The following is a 25477-nucleotide window of genomic DNA, read 5'->3' as shown; positions in this document are numbered from 1 at the left end:
GGCTGCAAATGGCTAGAGTGGGAGACTTTTTTTGGCTCTGCCAAGTTTGTTGTGCAACCTTGTGCAAGTCATTTAACTTCTCTGTAGTGCTGTGTCCCCTATCTGGAAAATGGGGATGATGATGCTTCCTTACCTCACAGGGAGCTGTGAAGTGCTTTGAGACCCTTAGATAAATAATGAGGTTGACTATAAACAAAATGCTTTAACTTGTGCTTTAAAATGAAGATACCTATTGAATTTTAGAAAGTCAAAGAGAGGGTGGTAAAATGAATCTTAGCCTTGTATCTTCTCTGTGTGAAAATGCAGGTTATTATAGTGTCCAGTTTGGGACTGGAGAGGTCTTATCTATCTCACTGCAGCTGGAGACAAGGACTTCAGGGTGAACTTGGGAGACCCGCGATCCTGAGCTGGAAAAATCATCAAAGCTCATGCACCACTAGGAAATTTAAAAAAAACAACAACAAAAAACCCAAGGCTATTTTGTGGGGGAACCAGTCACTTCACACTTCAGGGTGTGGGTTGTTTTTTTTTTTTAATGGACTAATTAGTTTTTATTGAGTCTTGGAAAATCTGATGTCAGATCTGCGTTGCGGCTGGGCGTGGTGGAGCACAAGTTGATTGGAAATTATATCGCCAAGATCATAAGGCAGTGAAAGTTTAACTATGGGAGTTTAAAATAGCAAAGCTGAGCCATGTTGATATTAAAAGACATGACTGAATAGAAATAATGGTCTAATATTAAACTAGTTTTCTTTTCTTGGGAGAGGAAGCAAAATGCTTGGCTGGTTTTTCTCCCTGCATCTGTTGTTCAAGTATAGGTTTCTTACCTCAACACCTTGACTTTTTTAATTATTGCTGGGAGATTGGTGTTTGCAGCTTTTCCCCCCACCAGACACACACACACAAGTTGCAAGTTGCTTTATGGATTATCTTTCCTGGCAACTGAAGTCAGAGCTCCCTGGAGCTTTTTGCAGGCTTCTTCCATGAATCTCTGCTGCCATGTCACCTTTCTTTGTTTTTAATGATTTCAGTTAGGGGAAGATTGAAATACCTGCTCCCTGTTCCACATGAGAACCTGGGTGGGTTCAGGTGAAAGGAGCTCTTCTGTCTTCAGTCTTAACAGACCTATTATTTAATTAGGTTGCCTTTCTGCATTTTTGTTCCTAGTACGTAGGAGCTGATTGACTGAACAGCTTTGCTCGTTACAGCAGGATTAATTTAAAAGACACAACTATGTTTCTGTAATTCAGGTTTGGGGCTTGGGAGATGTTCCTTTTAGAAAATCTGTTGTGTGGATCCTGCTGTGAAAAGCAGAAAAAGACGGGGTCCAGTAGGTCAATGTGCGGGCATTTAGTCTCCAGAGATCTGGATTCAAAACTTTATTTCCCTAAATGAAGACATATGTCTGTATTGTTCTTCTCCTAGTCCCTGGGTATGCTTGTCAGTGCCTCCAAAATGACTGCCCAGTCCCATGACACTAGCTGCCTGTCTGATATTCCACCCATGTCCAAAGTGGAGGTGAGCATGTGTGTAGAGAGCCTGCCTGGTTTGTACTGGGTTCCTTGCATTCATGAGCCCATAGTTTGCATACAAAAAATTTGAAAAGGGAAAAGAATACTCTTTCTGATGACATCACTGATTATACAATGGTCTATAATTTGTCCACCATAACCTATTTTCCCCCAATGCTAGCTAACTAGCTGGAGTGCAGAGACCCAGAGAGCAAGGCAAAGGAGGTAGAGGGGGGAGCTTGCAAAGGTGGAGCCAAAAAGTAGCTCAGTTACATAACTGTACAAAAGGAAAGGGTTTGTCGGTATGTTTTTTTTTTTTTCATGCCCTTCTGCAAAATGAAAAATGTTGTTGGAAACCTGAATGGAAAAATCCTGAGCATCATTGAACCCTATAGGGACATGAAGTATATTAAAATATTCCACCTGTTTTATGGCTGTTGCTTTTCCTCTTTCAGGTTTGATATCTACAGGAAGGTGCCAAAAGACCTTACACAGCCAACCTACACAGGAGCTATTAGTAAGTACCAGCTTTCATTGCCGCCTGTGCATACCCCAGTCCAAAATTAGTATTTCTTCTGGCGTCCCTCTAAAAGGTCTGATTTTTAAAGGGATATTAAACACGTGAGAACAGACATCTTCTGTAGCTGAGGCAGCTTGCTGTGACCAGTCTGTGCTCTTGTACGGAGGAGCTGAACAGCCCCTTAAGGCAATTTGTTTTAGAACCACATGGACAGAAAATGGCAAAAAGGGAGTTGTTAAAAGCAGGCTCTGAACTACCAACCATTTAACTCTGACACGGCCTGAAGTAGATGGGGAGCTCCTAGCTCTCCCCCTTCATGGGTGTGGGCCTGCTCCAAATAGACTTTGCAATTCTTAACCCGCTTCTTCCCCCAAGGCCTCACCCCCTGCTCACTTCTCTTTCCCAATTCCCGCTCTCCCAGGACTCACCAGCTGCCTGCAGAGCCAGGCTGGGAGTTGCTGACATGGAGCTTGCCTACCTGCCCAATCGGGGCACAGCAGGGGGTTGGTCCCCCTAGCAAGGGTCTGGGGCAGGGAGGGATCAGTCTCCGTAGCAAGGGGTGAGGGCTGGGACAATTGTTGTCCCCTCGTCCTACTCCCCTGCAATGCCACCTACCTCTTGGAGCCTGGTCTGGAAGCCAGCCACTGCTCTCTGTCAGGTGTCAGCAGCTGAGCAGAGAGCAGCTCCTCCATGTGGCTTCAGGTGCTGCTCTTCCTACCCCAGAGTGATGGAGGCCGGTTACTTTGGCCAACATCTGTGCTGACTGGATGCTGCTAGGAATACCTAGCAACCCTAGCTTTGGGACTCTACTATCTTAAATAATTCGTATAATCTGGAGACTTTGCCGCTTCTGGATCATTAATTAATTGATCCCTTTTCTGGATCATTAATGAATATGTTGAACAGCACTCGTTCCAGTATAGACACCTATCTCTATTGTGAAAACTGATCATTTATTTCTATCCTTTCTTTCCTATCTTTTAACAGTTACTGATCTAGGAGAGGATCTTCCCTGTTATCCTATGACCACTTAATTTCCTTAAGAGACTTTGATGAGGGACCTTATCACAGGCATTCTGAAAATCCAGATATACTATATCGACTGGATCAGCTTTATCCATGTGCTTGTTGACTCCCTCAAAGAGCTCTAATAGATTGGTGAGGCATGACTCCCCTTTACGAAAACCATATTGACTCTTCCCCAACAAATCATATTTACTTATCTATCTGAAAATTCTGTTCTTTACTATAGTTTCTATCAGTTTGCCCCCTACAATGTGGGACAATACTGCAGATTTGTCGCCCAAAAAGAACAGCACTCATGTGGGAATCTTCCTGCACATCCTCTGCAGTGAAGATCAATACAAAGAACTCATTTAGCTTCTCTGCAATGGCCTTGTCTCCCTTGAGTGCTCTTTTAACACCTTGGTTGTCTGGTGGCCCCACTGCCAGTTTGTCAGGCTTCCTGTTTCTGATATACTTTAAAAAATAAAAATAAAAACCCTTACTACTAGTTTTTGCATCTTAAACAAGTTGCTTCTCAAAGTCCTTCTTGGCCTGTCTTACTGTACTTTTACATTTTATCTGCCCGAGTTGTGCATCTAGCATTTGACTTCCAAATTTTAAAGGATGCTTTTTTGCCTTGAATGGCCTTCATTATTCTGCTGTTTAGCCAGGGTGGGATGACTTTGGTCCTCTTATTGTCTTTTCTGATTTGAGGTATGCATATAGTCTGAGTCTTTGTCATGGTCTTTTTAAATAGTTCCCATGCTGCTTGCAGGCATTTTCCCTTTGTGACAGTTCCATTTAATTTCCATCAAACAAGTGGCCTCATTTTTATGTTGTTCCTGCTTTTAGTATTGGGTCTCTTTGGTATTTTCTCCCTTACAAGGATGTTAAATTTAATTAGATGATGGTCATTATTACTGAGCAGTTCAGCCGTAGTCACATCTTGGACCAAATCCTGTGCTCCACTTAGGACTAAATCAAGAATTGCCTCTCCCCTTGTGGGTTCCAGGACTAGCTGCTTCATGAAGCAGTCATTATGGTATCTAGAAATTTTATCCCTCCATTATGCCCTGAGGTGACATTTACCCAATCAATAAGAGGCCAGTCAAAATCACCCATTATTATTATTGTGCTTTCTGCTCTTGTAGCCTCTCTAACCTTCCTTAGCATTTCATAATGTATGGCCACTGGGAAGCATTCATGGACAGAGGACTGTTCTCTCAGGATGGACTTCACCTAGTAAGGAGGGAAATAGACTTCTAGGTTGGAGGGTGGCACAACTGATCAAGAGAGCTTTAAACTAGGAATTCGGGGGAGATGGCTGGGAGATGTCCAGGTAATCTCCACGCCAGTTATTCTCTTTGAGAGGGAAGAAAACAAAGTAAGAAAGGATACAGCCGTGAGTAGGACAATGGACATAAGGTGGAAGGGCAGTGTACATACCAATCTAATAGGTAATATTGTCGGTAGAATGTCTGTGCCCAATCAGGTAAAGAATATGAGCGAAGCCAAACTACAAAAATTAAGATGTTTTTACACTAATGCGAGGAGCCTAGGTAACAAAATGGAGGAACTAGATCTACTGGTACAGGAAGTGAAACCAAATATTATAGGGATAACAGAAACATGGTGGAATAGTAGTCATGACTGGAGTACAGGTATTGAAGGGTACGTGCTGTTTAGGAAAGATGGAAATAAAGTCAAAGGTGATGGAGTAGCATTGTATATCAATGATGAGGTAGACTGTAAAGAAATAAGAGGTGATGGAATGGATAAAACAGAGTCTGTCTGGGCAAAAATCACATTGGAGAAGAAAGCTATTAGAGCCTGCCCTGGGATAGTGCTTGGGTGTGCTATAGACTGACGGGATCTGATGTGGATATGGATAGAGACCTCTTTAATGTTTTTAAAGAAGTAAATATTAATGGGAATTGTGTGATCATGGGAGACTTTAACTTCCCAGATATAAACTGGAGGACAAGTGCTAGTAATAATAATTGGGCTTAGATTTTCCTGGATATGATAGCTGATGGATTCCTTCACCAAGTAGTTGCTGAACTGACAAGAGGGGATGCCATTTGAGATTTGGTTTTGGTGAGCAGTGAGGACCTCATAGAAAAAATGATTGTAGAGGACAACCTTGGTTCGAGCTATCATGAGCTAATTCAGTTCAAACTAAATGGAAGGATAAACAAAAATAGATCTGTGACTAGGGTTTTTGATTTCAAAAAGGCTAACTTTAAAAATTAAGGAAATTAGTTAGAGAAGTGGATTGGACTGAAAACTTGTGGATCTAAAGGCGGAGGAGGCCTGGAATTACTTCAAGTCAAAGTTGCAGAAACTATTAGAAGCCTGCATCCCAAGAAAGGGGAAATTCATAGGCAGGAGTTGTAGACCAAGCTGGTTGAGCAAGCATCTCAGAGAGGTGATTAAGAAAAAGCGGAAAGCCTACAAGGAGTGGAAGATGGGAGGGATTAGCAAGAAAGGCTACCTTACTGAGGTAAGAATATGTAGGGATAAAGTGAGAGAGGCCAAAAGCCATATAGAGTTGGACCTTGCAAAGGGAATTTAAAAGCAATAGTAAAAGGTTCTATAGCCATCTAAATAAGAAGAAAACAAAGAAAGAAGAAGTGGGACCGCTTAACACTGAGGATGGAGGTTAAGGATAATTTAGGCATGGCCCAATATCTAAACAAATACTTTGCCTCAGTCTTTAACGAGGCTAATGAGGAGCTTAGGGATAATGGTAGGATGACAAATGGGAATGAGGATATGGAGGTAGATATTGCCACATCCGAGGTAGAAGCCAAACTCGAACAACTTAATGGGACTAAATCGGGGGACCCGGATAATCTTCATCCAAGGATATTAAAGGAACTGGCACATGAAATTACAAGCCTGTTAGCAAGAATTTTTAATCAATCTGTAAACTCAGGGTTTGTATCGTATGACTGGAGAATTGCTAACATAGTTCCTATTTTTAAGAAAGGTAAAAACAGCAATCCGGGTAACTACAGGCCTGTTAGTTTGACATCCGTAGTATGCAAGGTCTTGGAAAAAAAGTTGAAGGAGAAAGTCGTTAAGGACATTGAGGTCAATGGTAATTGGGACAAAATACAACATGACTTTACAAAAGGTAAATCGTGTCAAACCAAACTGATCTCCTTCTTTGAGAAGGTACAGATTTTTTAGACAAAGGGAACACAGTGGATCTAATCTACCTTGATTTCAATAAGGGATTTGATACGGTTCCACATGGAGAATTATTAGCTAAATTGGAAAAGATGGGGGTCAATATGAAAATTGAAAGGTGGATAAGGAACTGGTTAAAGGGGAGACTACAGCGGGTCACACTGAAAGATGAATTGTCAGACTGGAAGGAGGTTACTAGTGGAGTTCCTCAGGGATCAGTTTTGGGACCAATCTTATTTAATTTTTTTATTACTGTTCTTGGCACAAAAAGTGGGAATGTGCTAATAAAGTTTGTGGATGACACAAAGCTGGGAGGTATTGCCAATACATAGAAGGACCGGGATATCATACAGGAAGATCTGGATGACCTTGTAAACTGGAGTAATAGTAATAGGATGAAATTTAATAGTGAAAAGTGCAAGGTCATGCATTTAGGGATTAATAACAAGAATTTCTGTTATAAACTGGGGATGCATTACTTGGAAGTAACAGAGGAGGAGAAGGACCTTGGAGTATTGATTGATCACGGGATGACTATGAGCCGCCAACGTGATATAGCTGTGAAAAAAGCTAATGTGGTCTTGGGATGCATCAGGCAAGGTATTTCCAGTAGAGGTAAGGAGGTGTTAGTACCGTTATACGAGGCACTGGTGAGACCGCATCTGGAATATTGTGTGCAGTTCTGGTCTCCCATGTTTAAGAAGGATGAATTCAAACTGGATCAGGTACAGAGAAGGGCTACTAGGATGATCCGAGGAATGGAAAACCTGTTTTATGAAAGGAAACTCAATGAGCTTGGCTTGTTTAGCCTAACCAAAAGGAGGCTGAGAGGAGATATGATTGCTCTCTATAAATATATCAGAGGGATAAATACCACGAGGGAGAAGAATTATTTAAGCTCAGTACCAATGTGAACACAAGAACAAATGGATATAAACTGGGGCCATCAGGAAGTTTAGACTTGAAATTAGACAAAGGTTTCTAACCATCAGAGGAGTGAAGTTCTGGAACAGCCTTCCAAGGGCTGCAGTGGGGGCAAAAGACATATCTGGCTTCAAGACAAAGCTTGATAAGTTTATGGAGGAGATGATATGATGGGATAGCCTAATTTTGGCAATTAATTGATCTTCGACTACTAGTGGTAGATATGCCCAATGGCCTGTGATGGGATGTTGGATGGGATGGGATCTGAGTTACTACAGAGAATTCTTTCCTGGGTGTCTGGCTGGTGAGTCATGCCCACATGCTCAGGGTTTAGCTGATCGCCATATTTGGGGTCGGGAAGGAATTTTCCCCCAGGGCAGATTGGAAGAGGCCCTGGGGGTTTTTCGCCTTCTTCTACAGCGTGGGGCACTGGTCACTTGCTGGAGGATTCTCTACACCTTGAAGTCTTTAAACCACGATTTGAGGACTTCAGTAGCTCAGACATAAGTTAGGGGTTTGTTATAGGAGTTGGTGGGTGAGATTCCGTGGCCTGCGTTGTGCAGGAGGTCAGACTAGACGATCATAACGGTCCCTTCTGACATTAAAGTCTATGATTCTATGATGATCACTGTTATCAGTCGGAGAGAGCTGGAGTGGTGGGGTGGCAATAAAGATGGGATTCCTGTGGGATCAGAGAAAGAGCTGGCGAGGAGAAGAGAGCCCAACATGACTTATTTTCTGCAATTTTTTTTTCTTTATTTTTCACCTTGCCATAAATTGCCTATAACTAGAGTCCTTCCAAATTCACGGCCATGTAAAATGCTTCGTGGACGTGAAATCTGGCAGCAGCAGAGAAATAAGGGGGCCATACCACAATCCCCCTAAAATAACTTTGCCACCCCCCTGCAACTCTTTTGGGTCAGGACTCCCAATTTGAGAAACGCTGGTCTCCCCCCCCTGAAATCTGTGTAGTATAGTGTAAAAGTACACAAAAGATCAGATTTAACGAGGGGAGACCAGCGTTTCTCAAATTGGGAGTCCTGACCCAAAAGGGAGTTGCAAGGGGGCGGCAAAGTTATTTTAGGGGGATTGCGGTAGGGCCACCCTTACTTCTCTGCTGCTGCCTTCAGATATGGGTGGCTGGAGAGAGTGGTGGGTGCTGACCAAGGGCCCAGCTCTGAAGGTAGCAGTGCAGAAGTAAGGGTGGCAGTACCATACCATGCTACCCTTACTTCTGCGCTGCTGCTGGTGGCCGCTCTGCCTTCAGAGCTGGGCTCCTGGCCAGCAGCTGTGGCTCTCCAGCCACCCAGCTTTAATGGCAGTGCTGGGTGTAAGCAGCACAGAAGTAAGGGTAGCAGACCTGCAATTTCCCCTACAATAACCTTGGCCCCCACCCCCAACTCCCTTTCGGGTCAGGACCCCTACAATTACAACACCATGAAATTTCAGATTTAAATATCTGAAATCATGAAATACGCAGTTTTAAAAATCCTACGACCGTGAAGTTGACCAAAATGGACCATGAATTTGGTAGGGCCCTACCTATAACAATCCACTCCCCAGCCCATGTATCGGTGCATAGTTTTTGGTTGATGTAAATTTTTTTGCCTTGGGCCTTTCTTCTTCCTTCCTCCTTTTCAGATTGGCTGAGTAATGCAATTTCACACCATCATTATCACTGAGTGCTCTGCATGGAGTGGTAAATACAGATCTAGCTGATCCTGCCAAATTGGTAATTAGATGCCTAATGCAGCTTTCCTGTTCCGTTCCACACTGCCTCTCTTTGATCACGTAGTTGTGCCCCATTCACTCATGCTCTGAGATTGGGTCAGTGGCCCTGTATTCGTTGTTGACACATATCCCTTGGTGGAGACAGGCGCTGAATAGAACTGAGTCAGTAACCATGAATCAGAAGGATGTGAAGTGAAGGGCTGTGTGAGCTGTGGAGACTCCTGACCAAAGAACGGGATGAGATGTTTTACCAAACCATTTCTCTTCAGAGGGTCCTTGCCTCTCTGGCTCTCCCAAACACTGAATTACTCCAGCATTGACCCCGCTCTCCTGTAGTCATGGTGCAGCTGATAAGATTATTCAGAATGCCAGCACAGTAGTTTGCGTAGACACTCCCGCCCCCAAGCACAACCATAAGGTCTGCATGAACCTGTTGATAAGTTTGGAGGCCTCTAAGATCTGTTGTTAGGAGGGGACTCTTAGAGTGTGTTGAGGCCCCAAAACTTCCCTTCCATTTGGGGAATGACCGTTCCACACCTCATCTTGATTCCATTTAATGGTGGGGGATTAATTCCCCATAAAGAATTTTTACCAGGGCCCTAGAATAAATGAAATGACTATGGTACTAGAATAGATTAAATGACTATGGTTGCATTTCTGAGCATCCAACTTGCTTGAAGTTCTAAAACAGTTTGTAGCAGCTGATTGCTTATAGTCCTGCACTTTCCATATAACTGCTACATAGGCACTGGTCCAGCGTTGCCTCTGGAAGGGAACTCGCATGGTACTGAAGCTTTCTGGAATAGAAGCGTGTTTGTCAGCCAGACTCCCACAGTCACTTTTGGGTTGTAAAATGCTGCTTCTCACCATGGCAGCTTACTGGAAGGTTTGGCGTCTCAATGCTGCCTGCACTAGGGACTGTTGAGCTGATCAGGTTCTGGGAGACAGAAGCATCCGAGATGGGAAGCGCTGAAGTTCATCCCTGTCTGATGGGAGTATGGGTAGCATATCTTGATACGATGGGCAGGGGCACATTAAAACACAGGGGATGCTCAGGAGCCAGCTGATGGGTTTCTTTGGTGTCTGTCTACCTTTTGTTGATTCTCTGTGGGCTGGGCACTTCTGGCAGTGGTCCAGAGGGAGGGTTTGACAACCTCCTCAGATATCTCCTTCCTCAAGCAGTACATGAACAGTAAGCAGCTGCCTGTAGCAAGGGAGTACTCTGATGAAAACCACCACCACCACCACAGTGCTGCTGTTGGTGAAGCCTGCTTGAGTCCCACTGAGGAAAAACCAGCACCCAGCGTCCAGAAAGATTCCAATGACAGCTGACGTAGCTGTAGATCCCCTGAAGAGTACCAGTGTCATATGCTTAGTTGTCACTACTTCAGCAGAGTCTCAGCTTCTCACAAGTAGAAAACTTCTGCTGAGAGGCTGCTCTGCCTGCTCTGAATCGGGGTGACTTAGAAGTTGGAGGTGAAGTGCAATGAGGACCTGCAATTAAGAGGGAGGAAGAAACATTTAAAGCACCACCTCAAAGACTGGGGCAGAGTTTTGGGGTCTGTAGTACCAAAGCACTGGTTGCTCTAGCATTGTTGGCCAAAGAGCTCTCATTCGTTCAAATATTCCCTTCCAGAAACAGATAAGACCATTGAGTTTCAACTTTTCATCCATTTCCTTCTTTAACTAGAACCAGCTGATCCTTGACATACGTTAGAAATCTCTGAGTAGAAGTAGGACATCGCATTGAACAGCAGTCCCCTGATTTGTGCACAGTGTTAAAGCTTACTACTCTATCCCTGCTGTCTCACAAATCAGGGATAGGTCCTTGACAACGACTGGGAATCACACCCGTACTCCTGCAGGGCAGTGCCAGTCACTAACTGCTAGAAACCCAATATTGGGGAGAGGTATAATCTGACACTCTCAGCTTTGCAATCACAGGGGATTTAACGGGTATGGCACACAACATAGGTGTCTGAGATTCACAATGCAATCATTCCTACTGCAGGTAAAAACAATCATTAATATAAATCTAAATTTCATTAGGACTGGAGGAACTAGAGCAATCCACTCAGATATGGTGAGATGAGGGCTGGAAAAACCTAAATGCCCACTGCCTCCTTTATCAATGCATAGAGTTTCTGGAGATGATTAGAACACAGTAGTTTCAGGCCTTCATATTATACCACAATTAAAATCTCCTTCATTGAATAGTCGTTTTTTTCTTTTTTTTTTTTTTTCCACTTTCCATCCTCCAAACCACTGAACAGTACATATACCACTCCATTCAGTCCCCGTGTCAACATTGTCTCCCTCCCTCTGTCACAGTGTCCGTGGTGCTGAAACAGTCAGCAGCCCTAAGTATCACTGTGACAAAGTGGCCATGTTTGGGTATGTGGGCTGCAGCAGCACATGCCCAGGCAATCTGACAGTTGGTATCTGGATGGGCATGAGCTGCCTGACATCATAATAGGAGTCTGCAGCTCTGCCAATCCCATGATTTAGCACTCGGTGTGGATGCATAGCTTACATGTACTTGTTGTACACACTGGGGGTATGTCTACACTACAAAATTAGGTCGAATTTATAGAAGTCGGTTTTGTAGAAAGCGGTTTTATACAGTTGATTGTGTGTGTCCTCACACAAGTGCTCTAAGTGCATGTAGTCGGCGGAGCGTGTCCACAGGACCGAGGCAACCGTCGACTTCCGGAGCGTCGCACCGTGGGTAGCTATCCCACAGTTCCCGCAGTCTCCGCCGCCCATCTGAATTCTGGGTAGAAATCCCAGTGCCTGATGGGGCTAAAACATTGTCGCGGGTGGTTCTGGGTACGTATCGTCAGGCCCCCGTTCCCTCCCTCCCTCCGTGAAAGCAAGGGCAGACAATCGTTTTGCGCCTTTTTTCTTGAGTTACCTGTGCAAACGCCATACCACGGCAATCATGGAGCCCGCTCAGCAAACCGTCACCGTATGTCTCCTGGGTGCTGGCAGACGTGGTACTACATTGCTATACAGCAGCAGTTAATTGCCTTTTGGCAGCAGAAAGTGCAGTATGACTGGTAGCCGTCATCGACATAGTCCTTTTAATCGGGCGCCTGGGCAAACATGGGAGTGACTCAGCCAGGTCATTTCCCTTTTAAGTTTCGTCTCGTGGCGATTCAGTTCTACCGGCAGTGCACTGTCTTTTAACCTCCAGCCAGCAGAAGATGATGGCTAGTCATCATACTGCACCGTCTTCTGCTGAGCACCCAGGAGATGATGACGCCTAGCGGTCGTACTGCACAGTCTGCTGCCAGCAAGATGTATAAAGATAGATGAAGTGGCTCAAAACAAGAAATAGACCAGATTTGTTTTGTATTCATTTTCTCCTCCTTCCCTCTGTGAAATCAACGGCCTGCCAAACCCAGTTTTGAGTTCTATCCTTGAGGTTTTGAGTTCTATCCTTGAAGGGGCCATTCAGTTTCTCGCAAAGCCACCCCCTTTGTTGATTTTAATTCCCTGTAAGCCAACCCTGTAAGCCATGTCGTCAGTCACCCCTCCCTCCATCAGGGCAACGGCAGACAATCGTTCCGCGCCTTTTTTCTGTGCAGACGCCATACCACGGCAAGCATGGAGCCCGCTCAGATCACTTTGGCAATTAGGAGCACATTAAACATCATGCGCATTATCCAGCAGTATATGCAGCACCGGAACCTGGCAAAGCGATACTGGGCAAGTAGGCGATGTCAGCGCAGTAACCTGAGTGATGAGGACATGGACACAGACTTCTCTCAAAGCAGGGACCCTGGCAATGTGGGCATCATGGTGCTAATGGGGCAGGTTCATGTGGTGGAACGCCGATTCTGGGCTCGGGAAACAAGCACAGACTTGTGGGACCGCATAGTGTTGCAGGTGTGGGATGATTCCCAGTGGTTGCAAAACTTTCGCATGTGTAAGGGCACTTTTATGGAACTTTGTGACTTGCTTTCCCCTGCCCTGAGGCCCAAGAATACCAAGATGAGAACAGCTCTCACAGTTGAGAAGCAAGTGGCAATAGCCCTGTGGAAGCTTGCAACGCCAGACAGCTACTGGTCAGTCGGGAATCAATTTGGAGCGGCAAATCTACTGTGGGGGCTGCTGTGATGTAAGTAGCCAACGCAATCAAAGATCTGCTGATATCCAGGGTAGTGACCCTGGGAAATGTGCAGGTGATAGTGGATGGCTTTGCTGCAATGGGATTCTCTAACTGTGGTGGAGCCACAGATGGAACCCATATCCCTATCTTGGCACCGGAGCACCAAGCCGGCGAGTACATAAACCGCAAGGGGTACTTTTCAGTAGTGCTGCAAGCTCTGGTGGATCACAAGGCGTGTTTCACCAACATCAACGTGGGATGGCCGGGAAAGGTACATGACGCTCGCATCTTCAAGAACTCTGGTCTGTTTCAAAAGCTGCAGGAAGGGACTTTATTCCTAGACCAGAAAATAACCATTGGGGACATTGAAATGCTTATATGTATCCTTGGGGACCCAGCCTACCCCTTAATGCCCTGGCTCATGAAGCCATACACAGGCAGCCTGGACAGTAGTCAGGAGCTGTTCAACTACAGGCTGAGCAAGTGCAGAATGGTGGTAGAATGTGCATTTGAACATTTAAAAGCGCACAGGCGCAGTTTACTGACTCGGTTAGACCTCAGCGAAACCAATAGTCCCACTGTTATTACTGCTTGCTGTGCACTCCATAATATCTGTGAGAGTAAGGGGGAGACGTTTATGACGGGGTGGGAGGTTGAGGCAAATCGGCTGGCTGCTGGTTTCGTACAGCCAGACACCAGGGTGGTTAGAAGAGCACAGGAGGGCGTGGTGCGCATCAGAGAAGCTTTGAAAACCAGTTTCATGACTGGACAGGCTACGGTGTGAAAGTTCTGTTTCTTTCTCTATGATGAAACCCACCGCCCCTTGGTTCACTCTACTTCCCTGTAAGCTAACCACCCTCCCCTCTTCCCTTTGATCACCGTTGTCAGAGGCAATAAAGTCATTGTTGCTTCACATTCATGCATTCTTTATTCATTCATCACACAAATAGGGGGATAACTACCAAGGTAGCCCGGGAGGGGTGCTGGAGGAGAGAAGCACCAGGAGGGGTGGTGGAGGAGGGAAGGACAAGGCCACACAGGACTTTAAAAGTTTAAAACTTTAAAACTTATTGAATGCCAGCCTTCTGTTGCTTGGGCAATCCTCTGGGGTGGAGTGGCTGGGTGGCCGGAGGCCCCCCCACCACGTTCTTGGGCATCTGGGTGAGGAGGCTATGGAACTTGGGGAGAGGGCGGTTGGTTACACAGGGGCTGTAGCGGCGGTCTGTGCTCCTGCTGCCTTTCCTGCAGCTCAACCATACGCTGGAGCATACTGGTTTGGTCCTCCAGCAGCCTCAGCATTGAATCCTGCCTCCTCTCATCACGCTACCGCCACATTTGAGCTTCAGCCCTCTCTTCAGTCCGCCACTTACTCTCTTCAGCCCGCCACCTCTCCACACGATCATATTGTGCTTTCCTGCACTCTGACATTGTCTGCCTCCATACAGTCATCGGTGCTATGTCAGTGTGGGAGGATACCATGAGCTCAGAGAACATTTCATCATGAGTGCGTTTTTTTCGCCTTCTAATCTTCACTAGCCTCTGGGAAGGAGAAGATCCTGTGATCATTGAAACACATGAAGCTGGTGGAGAAAAAAAAAGAGGCAGTGGTATTTAAAAAGACACATTTTCTAGAACAGTGGCTACACTCTTTCACGGTAAACCTTGCTGTTAACATTACAGACACAGCACATGTGCTTTCGTTCCAAGGTCGCATTTTGCCTCCCCCCACCAAGTGGCTAGCCCCTCACCCCCGCCCCTGGCTAACAGTGGGGAATATTTCTGTTCAGCCACAGGCAAACAGCCCAGCAGAAACGGGCACCTCTGCATGTCCCCTTAAGAAAAGCACCCTATTTCAACCAGGTGACCATGAATGATATCACTCTTCTGAAGATAACACAGAGAGATGAAGAACGGATGTTGTTTGAACGCCAGCAAACATACACTGCAATGCTTTGTTCTACAGTGATTCCCGAGTACGTGCTACTGGCCTGGTGTGGTAAAGTGTCCTACCATGGTGGGTGGAATAAGGCTGCCCTCCCCAGAAACAAAAGGCTTTGGGAGTACATCCAGGAGAGCCGCAAATGCCAGGGCAAATTAATCATTAAACATGCTTACTTTTAAACCATGTATAGTATTTTAAAAGGTACACTCACCAAAGGTCCCTTCTCCGCCTGGCGGGTCCGGGAGGCAGCCTTGGGTGAGTCCGGGGGGACCGCCTCCAGGTCCAGGGTGAGAAACGGTTCCTGGCTGTCGGGAAAACCGGTTTCTCCGCTTGCTTGCTGTGAGCTATCTACAATTTCATCATCATCATCTTCCTCGTCCCCAAAACCTGCTTCTGTGTTGCCTCCATCTCCATTGAAGGAGTCAAACAACATGGCTGGGGTCATGGTGGCTGAACCCCCCCCTAAAATGGCATGCAGCTCATCATAGAAGCGGCATGTTTGAGGCTCTGACCCAGAGCGGCCTTTTGCCTCTCTGGTTTTCTGTAGGCTTGCCTCAGCTCCTTAAGTTTCACGCAGCATTGCTTCGGGTCCCTGTTCTGGCCTCTGTCCTTCATGCCCTGGGAGATTTTGACAAATGTTTTGGCATTTCGAAAACTGGAACGTAGTTCTGATAGCACAGATTTCTCTCCCCATACAGCGATCAGATCACGTACTTCCTGTTCGGTCCATGCTGGAGCTCTTTTGCGATTCTGGGACTCCATCATGGTCACCTCTGCTGATGAGCTCTGGCCAGCGTGGCAAGCTGCAGGTGACCATGCAAACAGGAAACTGAAATTCAAAAGTTCACAGGCCTTTTCCTGTCTACCTGGCTAGTGCATCGAAGTTGAGAGTGCTGTCCAGAGCAGTCACAATAGAGCACTCTGGGATAGCTCCCAGAGGCCAATACCGTCTAATTGCATCCACAGTACCCCAAATTCGACCTGGCAAGGCCGATTTAAGCGCTAATCTACTTGTCAGAGGTGGATTAAGGAAATCGATTTTAAGAGCCCTTTAAGTTGGAAAAAAAGGGCTTCATCGTGTGGACGGGTGCAGGTTTACATCGATTTAACACTGCTAAATTCGACCTAAACTCCTAGTGTAGACCAGGGCTGGGTAATGTTCTACAGCAATACTGTGTGGAGGCTGGAGTTTTAATACACATCAGGAAATATCAGTTATGACTCGCATGGCCACTGGGACTTGACCCCTCCTTGCGCTTCCCAGCAGTTTGTATAATTGTACATATACCTGCTGTTGGTGTATGCCATAATATAGACCTGCATCTATGTTCTCAATATGCATTCATTAATTAAGCATTAATCTGCTTTTGCTTTGAATTTCATCTTTTTATTTTATTTTTTTAAAGGGGATGGAAAAAAGGGGCTGGAGTGCATAGATGGAGGTGCTTGTTGCATCAAGTTAGCTCGAAGAAGGCAGTCCTGAACATTTGCTTAGCAAGCATCCTGTCCTCCAGGTTAGAGCTGGTCAGGAATTTTTTGACAAAGTTTTTTAGTTGAAAAATGACAATTTGTCTAAACCCAAACTTCTCATGAGGAAGGGGTTGGTTTCAACCAATTTCTTGATTGAAAGCTTTTGAAAAAAAGGTTAGAAATAGTCAATGTCTGTTTTGACATTTTCTAAATGAAAGATTAGTTTTCTGTTTTGAAACAATTTTTGTTTTAAAAATTAAGCGAAGTAGAGTAAAAGAATAATCAAAACCTAAACATTTTGACTCAAACTAATTTTGTTTTGCATTTTTGGTTTGTGAACGTTTGAGACTTTGACTTTTCATCTCAATTGAATATGGAAATTTAAAAAACAAACACACCCCTCAAACTTTTACAAAGGGGAAAACAGTTTCTCACTCAGCTCTACTTAAGTTTTCTGGTCAGCCAATAGCAGCGTGTTCCAATGCTAGTAATGCTTTTAAACTTTAATATATTTGGAGTTTTGTAGGTGGATTTCTATGACAACAGGTCAGAGCTGGTTCTTAACAGCTCTGGGGGAACACTGCAGTACACATGCTCCCACAATTGAATTAACCATTGTAATAAAGCAGTTATCTTCTTAATCTGCCTCTAGTCTTTTAACTACTATTCCAAGCATAACAAATGTGTGACCTAGGGAATCGTGCATTCATGTAGAGGCAGATAAAGGATTCCCTTGTTAAATAACTGACTGAAGTAAATTGTGCAAGCCTTCATTATGGGAATATTCTATGTGCTTGGTATTCTGTAAGTACAGAGGAATTTATGTTCTGTGCCTGAAAGGCTTCCGTTATAAATTAGACAGACAATACAGTTCCGGTACACAGGGTGTTCAGATGAAGGTCTGGTTTCCAAACAGCATGCATGTAATTATATAGTAGCCCACATTTTCCAAAGTGACTTAGTTATTTTTGGGTGCACAACTTCAGCTGCGTGATTTTTCAGAAGCTGCATGATTTTTTCAGAAAGTGCTGAGCCCTTGTCCTCTAAAAATCAAGCCCCTGCAAGGTAGCTCAGACTGGGCACCCAAACTCACTAATTATGGCCAGTACAATTTACCTCTACTTTATTTGTTAAGTGTAGTGCTGCAAATCTTCAGTGGAGGAGCAGGTCTGAAGGGAAGATTTGCAAGAGGGCAGATGTTTGGTGTATCTGGAAGGGAGAAGGCAAAATGTTCCAGAGATAATGGCACAGAAGAAGATGTGAAGATGGAAGTGAAAGAAACCTACAAAAAATGGAGTGTTGCAGAGAGCAGCTCAGGGTTTGAGTAAGAGGGAATGAGAGCAGAGAGAGCTGGCATGTTATTGTGGAGGACCTTTACAGGAAGACAAGAGTCTTGAATGGGATGTGGAAGAGAAGAGGAAGCCTGTAAAGGGAGTTGAGGGAAGAGAGTCATGTAAGTGGCAGGTGATCTTACCAGTCTCTCATTGTGATTTCAGTGCAAAGGGTTTATTTGTTTAAAATTCTGACTGATGTGCTCTATGCAGTATGTGCAAGAGAGACTTCATGTGTGTACTGCCAAGGACTTGTGGCCCTATCACTGACCTGACCTCCCTGCTGTTTGGTTGCTTATGAATAAGAAGCATCCTGACCTACCAGTTTGTGCTGGTTCAGTTAGGTATGAACAAAGGTCTCTCAGTACTTCTCCTCCTAGGAATTTGCCTCAGTGCTCTAGGTAAAAGCTTCCCCTCCTCACACCCATTGTTGTGCACCAGTGTTGTGCAACAATGCATTGTTGTGCACTAGGCCAGAGGCTTCCTGGGGTAGCAGTGGCATGTTGAATTCTTCTCCCTGCCAAAGGCACAGAGATGGAAGGAACTGTGTGTGTGCCTCTGTGAAGGTTTCCCTTAAAGTATCTCCTCCCTTCCACATCTTCCTACTATTCTCAGCCTTAGTTTTCCTTTCCTCTTTCTTTTTCCTGTTTAAAGAATGAGCCATTTAATGGCTTTTGACGTCTCTGTTAATCCTTCCACCTGCTAGAGTAAGCGAGCTCTGAGATGACACTGCTGAGGAAGGGGGAAGCAAGGCAGGAATTTGCCTTTCCACGGATTTATAGCGCTGATGGATTGGAAGGACGAGGCACAAAGCTTTGAGACATCTAGGCTCCATCTTGGTGTTTTGTCTCAACTATCTTCTTCTTCCTCTCCTTGCCTCCAAACTTCGCCTCAGTCTTGGACAGCAATGGTGGCTACAGCACCTTCCCTCCTCATAACCATTCTGGGAGTCCCCTGAGGGAATGGAGATGAAATTGAGGCTGTATCAGCCAAGTGGAATAAAGTTGAGGGAGAAGGGTCACCCTACATGGTTCTCGGTCCTCTGTACCTCAGTGGTTGTGTTTTTGGGGTGAGGTGGTCATTACCATGGAATCCCCAGTCATTAGGACCCTGGTAGGACACTAATGTTACTCCCTGGGACTGAGGGAGTGTGAGCTGGGGTCATAATGCTCTCATTGTTCCTCTGTGATTACATGCCATTTCCTGAACTACTCCTTTGTGGTGATTCACTCGGGAGCTGGAATGTGGGGAATGCTTGTTTAATACAAATGTAAATCCCAGCCAGGTCAGGACTGTGGTTGCCACATCACTGCGTCTCCTTTCTGCTCCCCTACTCCTCCTCAAGCACTTACAGTCTCTCTTACCCTCCTGAGTCTCTTTTCCTCCCATCCCCCCCACTGTGGGTTAGTGGCTCTGTAACTATCACATGAGGCTGACTGCTTGCACAGTGGGCTGAGCAGTGTCCTGGTAAGGAATAGTTGTTAATGCACTACAGAGGAAGGGTTGCTTCTTTTGGCTCCCCATGAGATATCGTCTGGACTGAATACATGCTAGGTTAGTTGGATTAGAGAGAAAATGCACACCACTGGCCGGTTGAGAGACCTGCTGTCAGAGTCACTGTAGGTCTCTTGTTCTCTGGATTACTGGGAATCTTCCCTCATTGTAGAGCTGATGCTGTTATCTCCATATCCCACAGTCTCAGACCATCTACTCATCTGATCTATGAACCTGCCTTTGACAGTGACTTGATAGTGTGTAGTGCTATAATAGTGTGGGGAGAGGAGGATTCCTTCCAGACCCCCCGCAGGAGATCCTCTTTCCCTGTTGTCATTGGCAAGTGCTTTGAAGAAGGCATATAATGGAGCAATCTTTCCGGAGGGAGGGTTGGCTGCCAGCAGTGGAGGCTGTAGGACGTTAAAAACAGGAGTCAAAGGTGGGGTGGGAGGTGGATCTTACACTTAAGGCTGGAAGTTGCCCTCAGAACATAGGCACTGATCAGGAGCCTACATTCTGATTCAGAGCTGAGATTCCAGACCATGTTTCCCTCTGGTGCCATCATATTCTACTGACATAACCTGAATTGCTGCCCCTGAACCTGGTGGTAGCTCCCAGCTATGCCTAGGGGGCAGAGTAATGGGGGGTGGGGGAACCAGTGGCAAACCAGTGTGTGTATGAAAACAAATCAAAATCTTTTGAAAGTTTTTTAAACTAATCCTTCCCCCCACACCTATCTCTTCCAGTTTCTGTCTGCTGCTGTCTCTTCATACTGTTTCTTTTCCTGTCTGAGCTCACCGGATTCATAGCCACTGAAATGTAAGTAAAAGCTATTGAAAGTTTGTTTTATAGGGTTTTTTTTTTCTATTTTTCCCCAAGTGATTCTTCATTGGGTAGTGTCCCGATGGGTGCTCTGCACCAGGATGTACCCAGGCACTTGATCGCAGATTTTCATCAGCAGTGTCCATGGGTCCATGCCTGCACCCTAGACGCCTTGTGTATGAGGGCATATAGGTTGGGGCGGACCCACCGCCGTTCTAGCACCTTATTAACCACCTGTAGCTTGAGGTGGAGTGTCACTGTGTTCATTAGCTAGCCATGCGGTTTGCTATGCTTCTTGCTTATTTTTTCCTTATTCTCTAGTATTTTCCTTTACTTTAATTATTTTAACTATTTTTTTCTGTTATTTAGCACAGTTTGTACTTTTTTGTGGGGGTTCCCCCTTCCCTTCTTTCTTTGCCCAATCTGGGCCTTTGTTTTTGTTTTTTTTCTCAGGCCTTGATCTGCTGCCTTGAGTATGGGTTATGGCTAAGATCCTGGGCTTCAAACCCTGCAGACTTGCCATGGACATTCATGTTGCTTCCACTACCTGGGAGAGACTTACGTCCCCTCCAAATGTAAGAACTGCTCAACATTTCAGAGCAGATCTAAGAAATTGAGGGAGCACAGGCTGAAACTCCTGTTGATGGAGCACTCCTGAGACATACAGGGGAGTGACTCAGACCCTGCAAATTGGATCCACTGACTAACTCTGCTCTGGCAGTAAGCAAAGACCCTGTGAGTCCTACGGTACCATCCACACCTTCACATTAAAAGGATCCCAATTTTCTGGAACGAGATAAGAGAAGGGGAAAGTCACCCTTGATCTGGGCCTCAGGAGACTTTGTGTCCCAATGTGGGTACCGCTGAGGCTCCCATTCCTTCCAGTACTGACCCCATGGCACCAGCTAGGAAGCCACGTAGTGAGAAGCCACCTAAAGCAGCACTGACATTGGCACCAGGCTCAGTCTTTCCTAAACACAGGGACTCCCAAGCCTAGCAGAAATCGTCATGCCCTACAGGCACATCTCGAGCCTTGCCCCACAGGCACATCTCACAGAGAAGCAAGAACCAGCTCCACTGGTGAGGAGGAAGGAAAATCACCTCCTCACCAGACGAGGCTGTCATGCCTCCTTCACCATCTTATCTTGATGATTTCAAGGCCTTTCAAGAACCTATGAAACGTATAGCAAATGCCCTACCAATTCTGTTGGAGGAAATATGGGAGCCCCAACATTCCTTCTTTGACAGCCTTCCTATGTCTCCTCAGGGCAAGACTGCCTTGCCTATCAATGATGCTCTGCTGGCCCCAGCCCAGCAAACTCCAGCTATTATCCCGCCTATGTGCAAAAGGGCCGACAAAATATTATATTCCACCCAGAGGCTCAGAGTACTTTTTCTCCCACCCTACACCCAACTCTCTAGTTGTTGAGGCCATTGACAAACAGAACAGGGCGACATCGGTTCCATTGAACACCATTGCACAAAGAGCCAAAATGTCTACATCTTCTGAGCTGCAAGAGCTATTCCTGGGACTCTTTGCGGTTAATAGCAGTCAATTACCGAGCCCTGATGGCAAAGTGTGATTTCACACACTATTTTAAGTTCTCACTTTTTATTGAACACCTGCTTCAGGATCAGAGAGAGCAATCTCAGGCCGTCATTGCAGAAGGCTAGACAGTTGCCAAGGCATCTCTCCAGGGCTCACTCAGTGCTGCCGACACAGCTGCACGTTCCATGGCTGTGACAGTAGTCATGTTCCGAGCTTCCTGGCTGCAGTCCTCTGGCCTCTCCTGTGAGGTACAAATACAGTTTTGGACATTCCTTTCAAGGGCCTAAGTTGTTTAGTGACACCACAAATAAGTCCCTTCATTCTCTCAAAGATCCCCAGGCGACACTACAATCCCTGGGCATCTATACATCTGAAACAAAGAGAAAATACAGCAGAATTCCGATAGCTAAATGATCTTGTTCAGTCCACTACCAGCCCACGAGACTGGCTAAGACCCCCTGGAAGAATTGTAGATTCACTAAGAAAGTGCCCTCCGTAGCCATCACCTCCCAGTCAGCTACACCCTCAAATCGTCCGTTTTGACGCACTGGTTGAGGATCACAAACTGTCTCCCATTCCAGATCCTGTGCTGCACTCCTCCATCTTTATAGGGATCAACTTCCCCATTTTCTACCTCCCTGGGAGCTTGTCACCTCAGACAGATTAAGTCCTGGAGGTGATTTCTGCAGGCTGTGTCATCCAGTTCAGCTCTTTACTGCCCTCCCACTCATCCCCGTCCCTCTTCAGGGACCCTTCTCATGAGGATCTCTTGGGACAGGAGGTATCAGACCTCCTAATCTGGATCTGATCGAACCTGTTCCACTGGACTTCGTTGGGAAAGGGTTTTATTTTCAGTATCAGGGCCCTATGAAAAATGGAGGCTAGAGACCGGTTGTGGACCTCGGGACTTTGAAAACCTTTATCCATGCTCAGCAGTTCAGAATGGCAACCCTACTGCAATAACTCCCTCTCTGGATCTGCAAGATTGGTTTGTCGTCTTCAACCTTCAGGACACTTAACGTCCTGCATCCCTCACCCAGACAATTCCTACATTTTGTGGTAGGCAGAGACCACTATCTGTATTGCGTCATACCCTTCAGCCTTTTCACTGCACCAAGGGTCTTTACCAAGGTCCTACTGGCTGTCACAGTCTATCTTTGCCAGATGGGAATCATTGTCTTTCCCTACCTGGAGGGTTGGCACCTGAAAGTTTGCTCATTTCTCAAGGCACAGACAGCAACCAGCAAAGCCCTGCCTCTGTTGTATTTAGTGGGCCTCTGCCTTAATACAGAAGAGTCTACCCTCACAGCCACTCAATACGTAAACTTCATTGGGGCCACTCTGTATTCCTTCACCACCAGAGCATACTTGCCTAAGGACAGACTTGCCACAATGTCCAACCTTGTTTCAACAGTATAACAGAGCCTGCAAACCCTATTAAGGGCTTGCCTACAGCTTCTGGGCTACGTGATATCCTGTATGGTTGTGACACCCTTAGCAAGGCTACATCTTGGTGTCTTCAAGCCTGGCTGAGAATGTCTATGTCCCCAACAAGCACAGTCTATCCAATTGACTGTCTAACATGGAGGGTCCTCAATTTGCTAAATTGGTGGAAGGACCCACAAAAGATATGCATGGGAATTTCATTCCTACAGCTTTCTCCCATGAGGATCCTCACCACAGACCCTTGCCTGGTAGGTTGGAGTGTGCATTCCCAGAACCTCACAGCGTAGGGCAAATGGACCCCTGAGGAGGTGATGCTGCATCTCAATATACTAGACCTCAGAGTGGTTCATTACGCTTGCCAGCACATCCTACTCCACATCAGAGGCCAAGACTTCATTCCTCATCATAGCCATCACCTCAGCTAGGAGAGTATGGGAACTTGGAGCCTTGATGTCTGGACAACCATACACAGTGTTCTGTTGCGATAAGGTGACACTATGTCCACACCCTCACTGTATAATTCCATGTTAATCAGGAGATTCACCTACTAGTGTTTTATCCCAAGCCTCGCTCTTCAAGAAAAGGAACAAGCCTCCATACACTACATGTGAAAAGAGCTCTTGCCTTTTACCTTGACAGGACTAGATCCTTTAGGTCTTCCACTAGACTCTTCGTCTCTACTGCAGAACAAATTAAAGGGTGTCCTACCTCCACCCAAAGACTGGCTAAATGGGTTTCAGGATGTGACTTGTCCTATTACGAAGCCTTGGGGGTTCATCCCCCTCCAAGAGTTATTGCTTACTCCACCAGGGCTCAATCTACCTCTGTAGGTATATTTTTCAGAATGGCTATCTTGGATGTCTGCAGGGCAGCCAAGATCTTTGCTGCACATATTTTACCATGTGCATTACGCTGTCATGCTTGGTTACAGAGCTGATGTGGCTTTTGGTGATGCTGTTCTGTGATCTGTACTGAATCCACCTCCTTGGCACCCTCTTCTGCAATTGAGGTACTGCTTGGGAGTCTCCTGGCATGGAACACCCATAGCGACACTACTCAAAGAAGGAGAGGTTACTTACCTTGTACGGTAACTGGAGATGTGTGTCCTGTGGGTGTTCCATTACCTGCCTTCCTTCCCCTCTGCCTCAGAATCTCTCATTAGACTTTCATGGTTGAGAAGGAATTGGAGTGTCGGCAGGTCCACCCTTCCCTACATACCCTTGTACTGGAACATGAGGATGACTAGGGTGTATGTGCAGACCTGCAGATAGTGCTGACAAAAATCTCATATGTAGAGTGCCTGGGCGTGCATGCATCTGGATGTGGAGCACCTAGGGGGACACATCTCAAAGAACTCCAGTTATTGTACAAGTTAAGTAACCTCTCCTTCTTTAACCAAATCATCCCTCTGTGACCTTGGTGTTGTGTGTCTAATTCCACTACAGTAGTCCAGTTCATTGTTTAACAGTGTTTGGAATCCTCCTCGTTGAAACAAAATTCTCAAGCATTCACTCATCTTTTCCATTTAGTGATGTATCTTAGGAAAACTTTCATTCCTTTGAGGGAAAGCTGCTCTTTTCCTGTCCAATCATTTCTTTCCAGCTACATACTGGATTTCATGTTGAGTGTGATGGATATGTTAGTCAGGCTGTAGTTTGTACACAAACCCAACCCTTTTCAAAGTATCTCATGGTTGGTCAAAGGGTAGTATGTATATTAAAAAAGGCAGTTGCACATCCCTCTCTTTCCTACAGTAGGAGTTCCCTTGCTCTTTGCTGCAACTTGTTTCCTGTAACTCCAGCCCAGTGCAGTGAGCTTGTTTTACACACATTTGACTAAAGGTGAGTGGTGTCCAACCCATCAAAATTTCATGATGTTATGGTGCTTAGTGGTTAAAGCAGGGGTACGTGAGCCATGAGTCTCTGGGTTTTGTTCCCAGCTCTGCTAATGACTGCATGACTTGAGGCAAGATACTACTTCTTCCCATTTCCCCATCTGTAAAATGGGCATATTGCTTTGTCTGTCTTCTTACAACACTCCAAGACCGACCTTTTGGAAGAGATGAACGATGTATGTGCAACTGGTCATTAGTAAAGGTTAACGCTGAAAGCTTTTCTGTTCAGCTGAAATAGAGCTGGGGTCCTATCTCTGATATTCAGAGACACGCTGTACTGGTGGCATAGTTGTTAAAATCTCCCCTTACCTCTTGTCCCTGCCACAAACTTTACTTGGAAATATGGTTGACAGTGTGTCTGTGACCTCTCAAAAACACGCACTGAATAAAATGAGAACAATTTTTTTAAATTAGCACCAATACCAGATTAAAAAGAGGAACCTAATCAGCCAGTGGGGTGCAGGGTATGTGTGTGTCCCATGCTGTATGGGACTGATTAGCCACCTCTTGATTTAAAACGTGTGTCAGG

General features: G+C 45.6%; 1 protein-coding gene across 2 annotated transcripts in view; it reads left to right on the top strand.

Annotated features, from left to right (window-relative positions):
* The window catches only part of ERGIC1 (endoplasmic reticulum-golgi intermediate compartment 1), a 102455-nt gene that overhangs the window by 30635 nt on the left and 46343 nt on the right, over window positions 1-25477 (top strand). For both annotated transcript variants that reach the window (XM_077823881.1, XM_077823882.1), the window contains exons 2-3: window positions 1967-2028; window positions 19984-20056. In XM_077823881.1, the coding sequence (XP_077680007.1) occupies window positions 1967-2028; window positions 19984-20056 (135 nt within the window). The remainder of the gene's footprint in view (window positions 1-1966; window positions 2029-19983; window positions 20057-25477) is intronic.

The sequence above is a fragment of the Eretmochelys imbricata genome, chromosome 8 (genome assembly GCF_965152235.1).
Source record: "Eretmochelys imbricata isolate rEreImb1 chromosome 8, rEreImb1.hap1, whole genome shotgun sequence".
Lineage (NCBI taxonomy): Eukaryota > Metazoa > Chordata > Testudines > Cheloniidae > Eretmochelys > Eretmochelys imbricata.
Note: the sequence above shows the minus strand (reverse complement) of the source record. Positions and strands in the feature narration are given on the sequence as shown.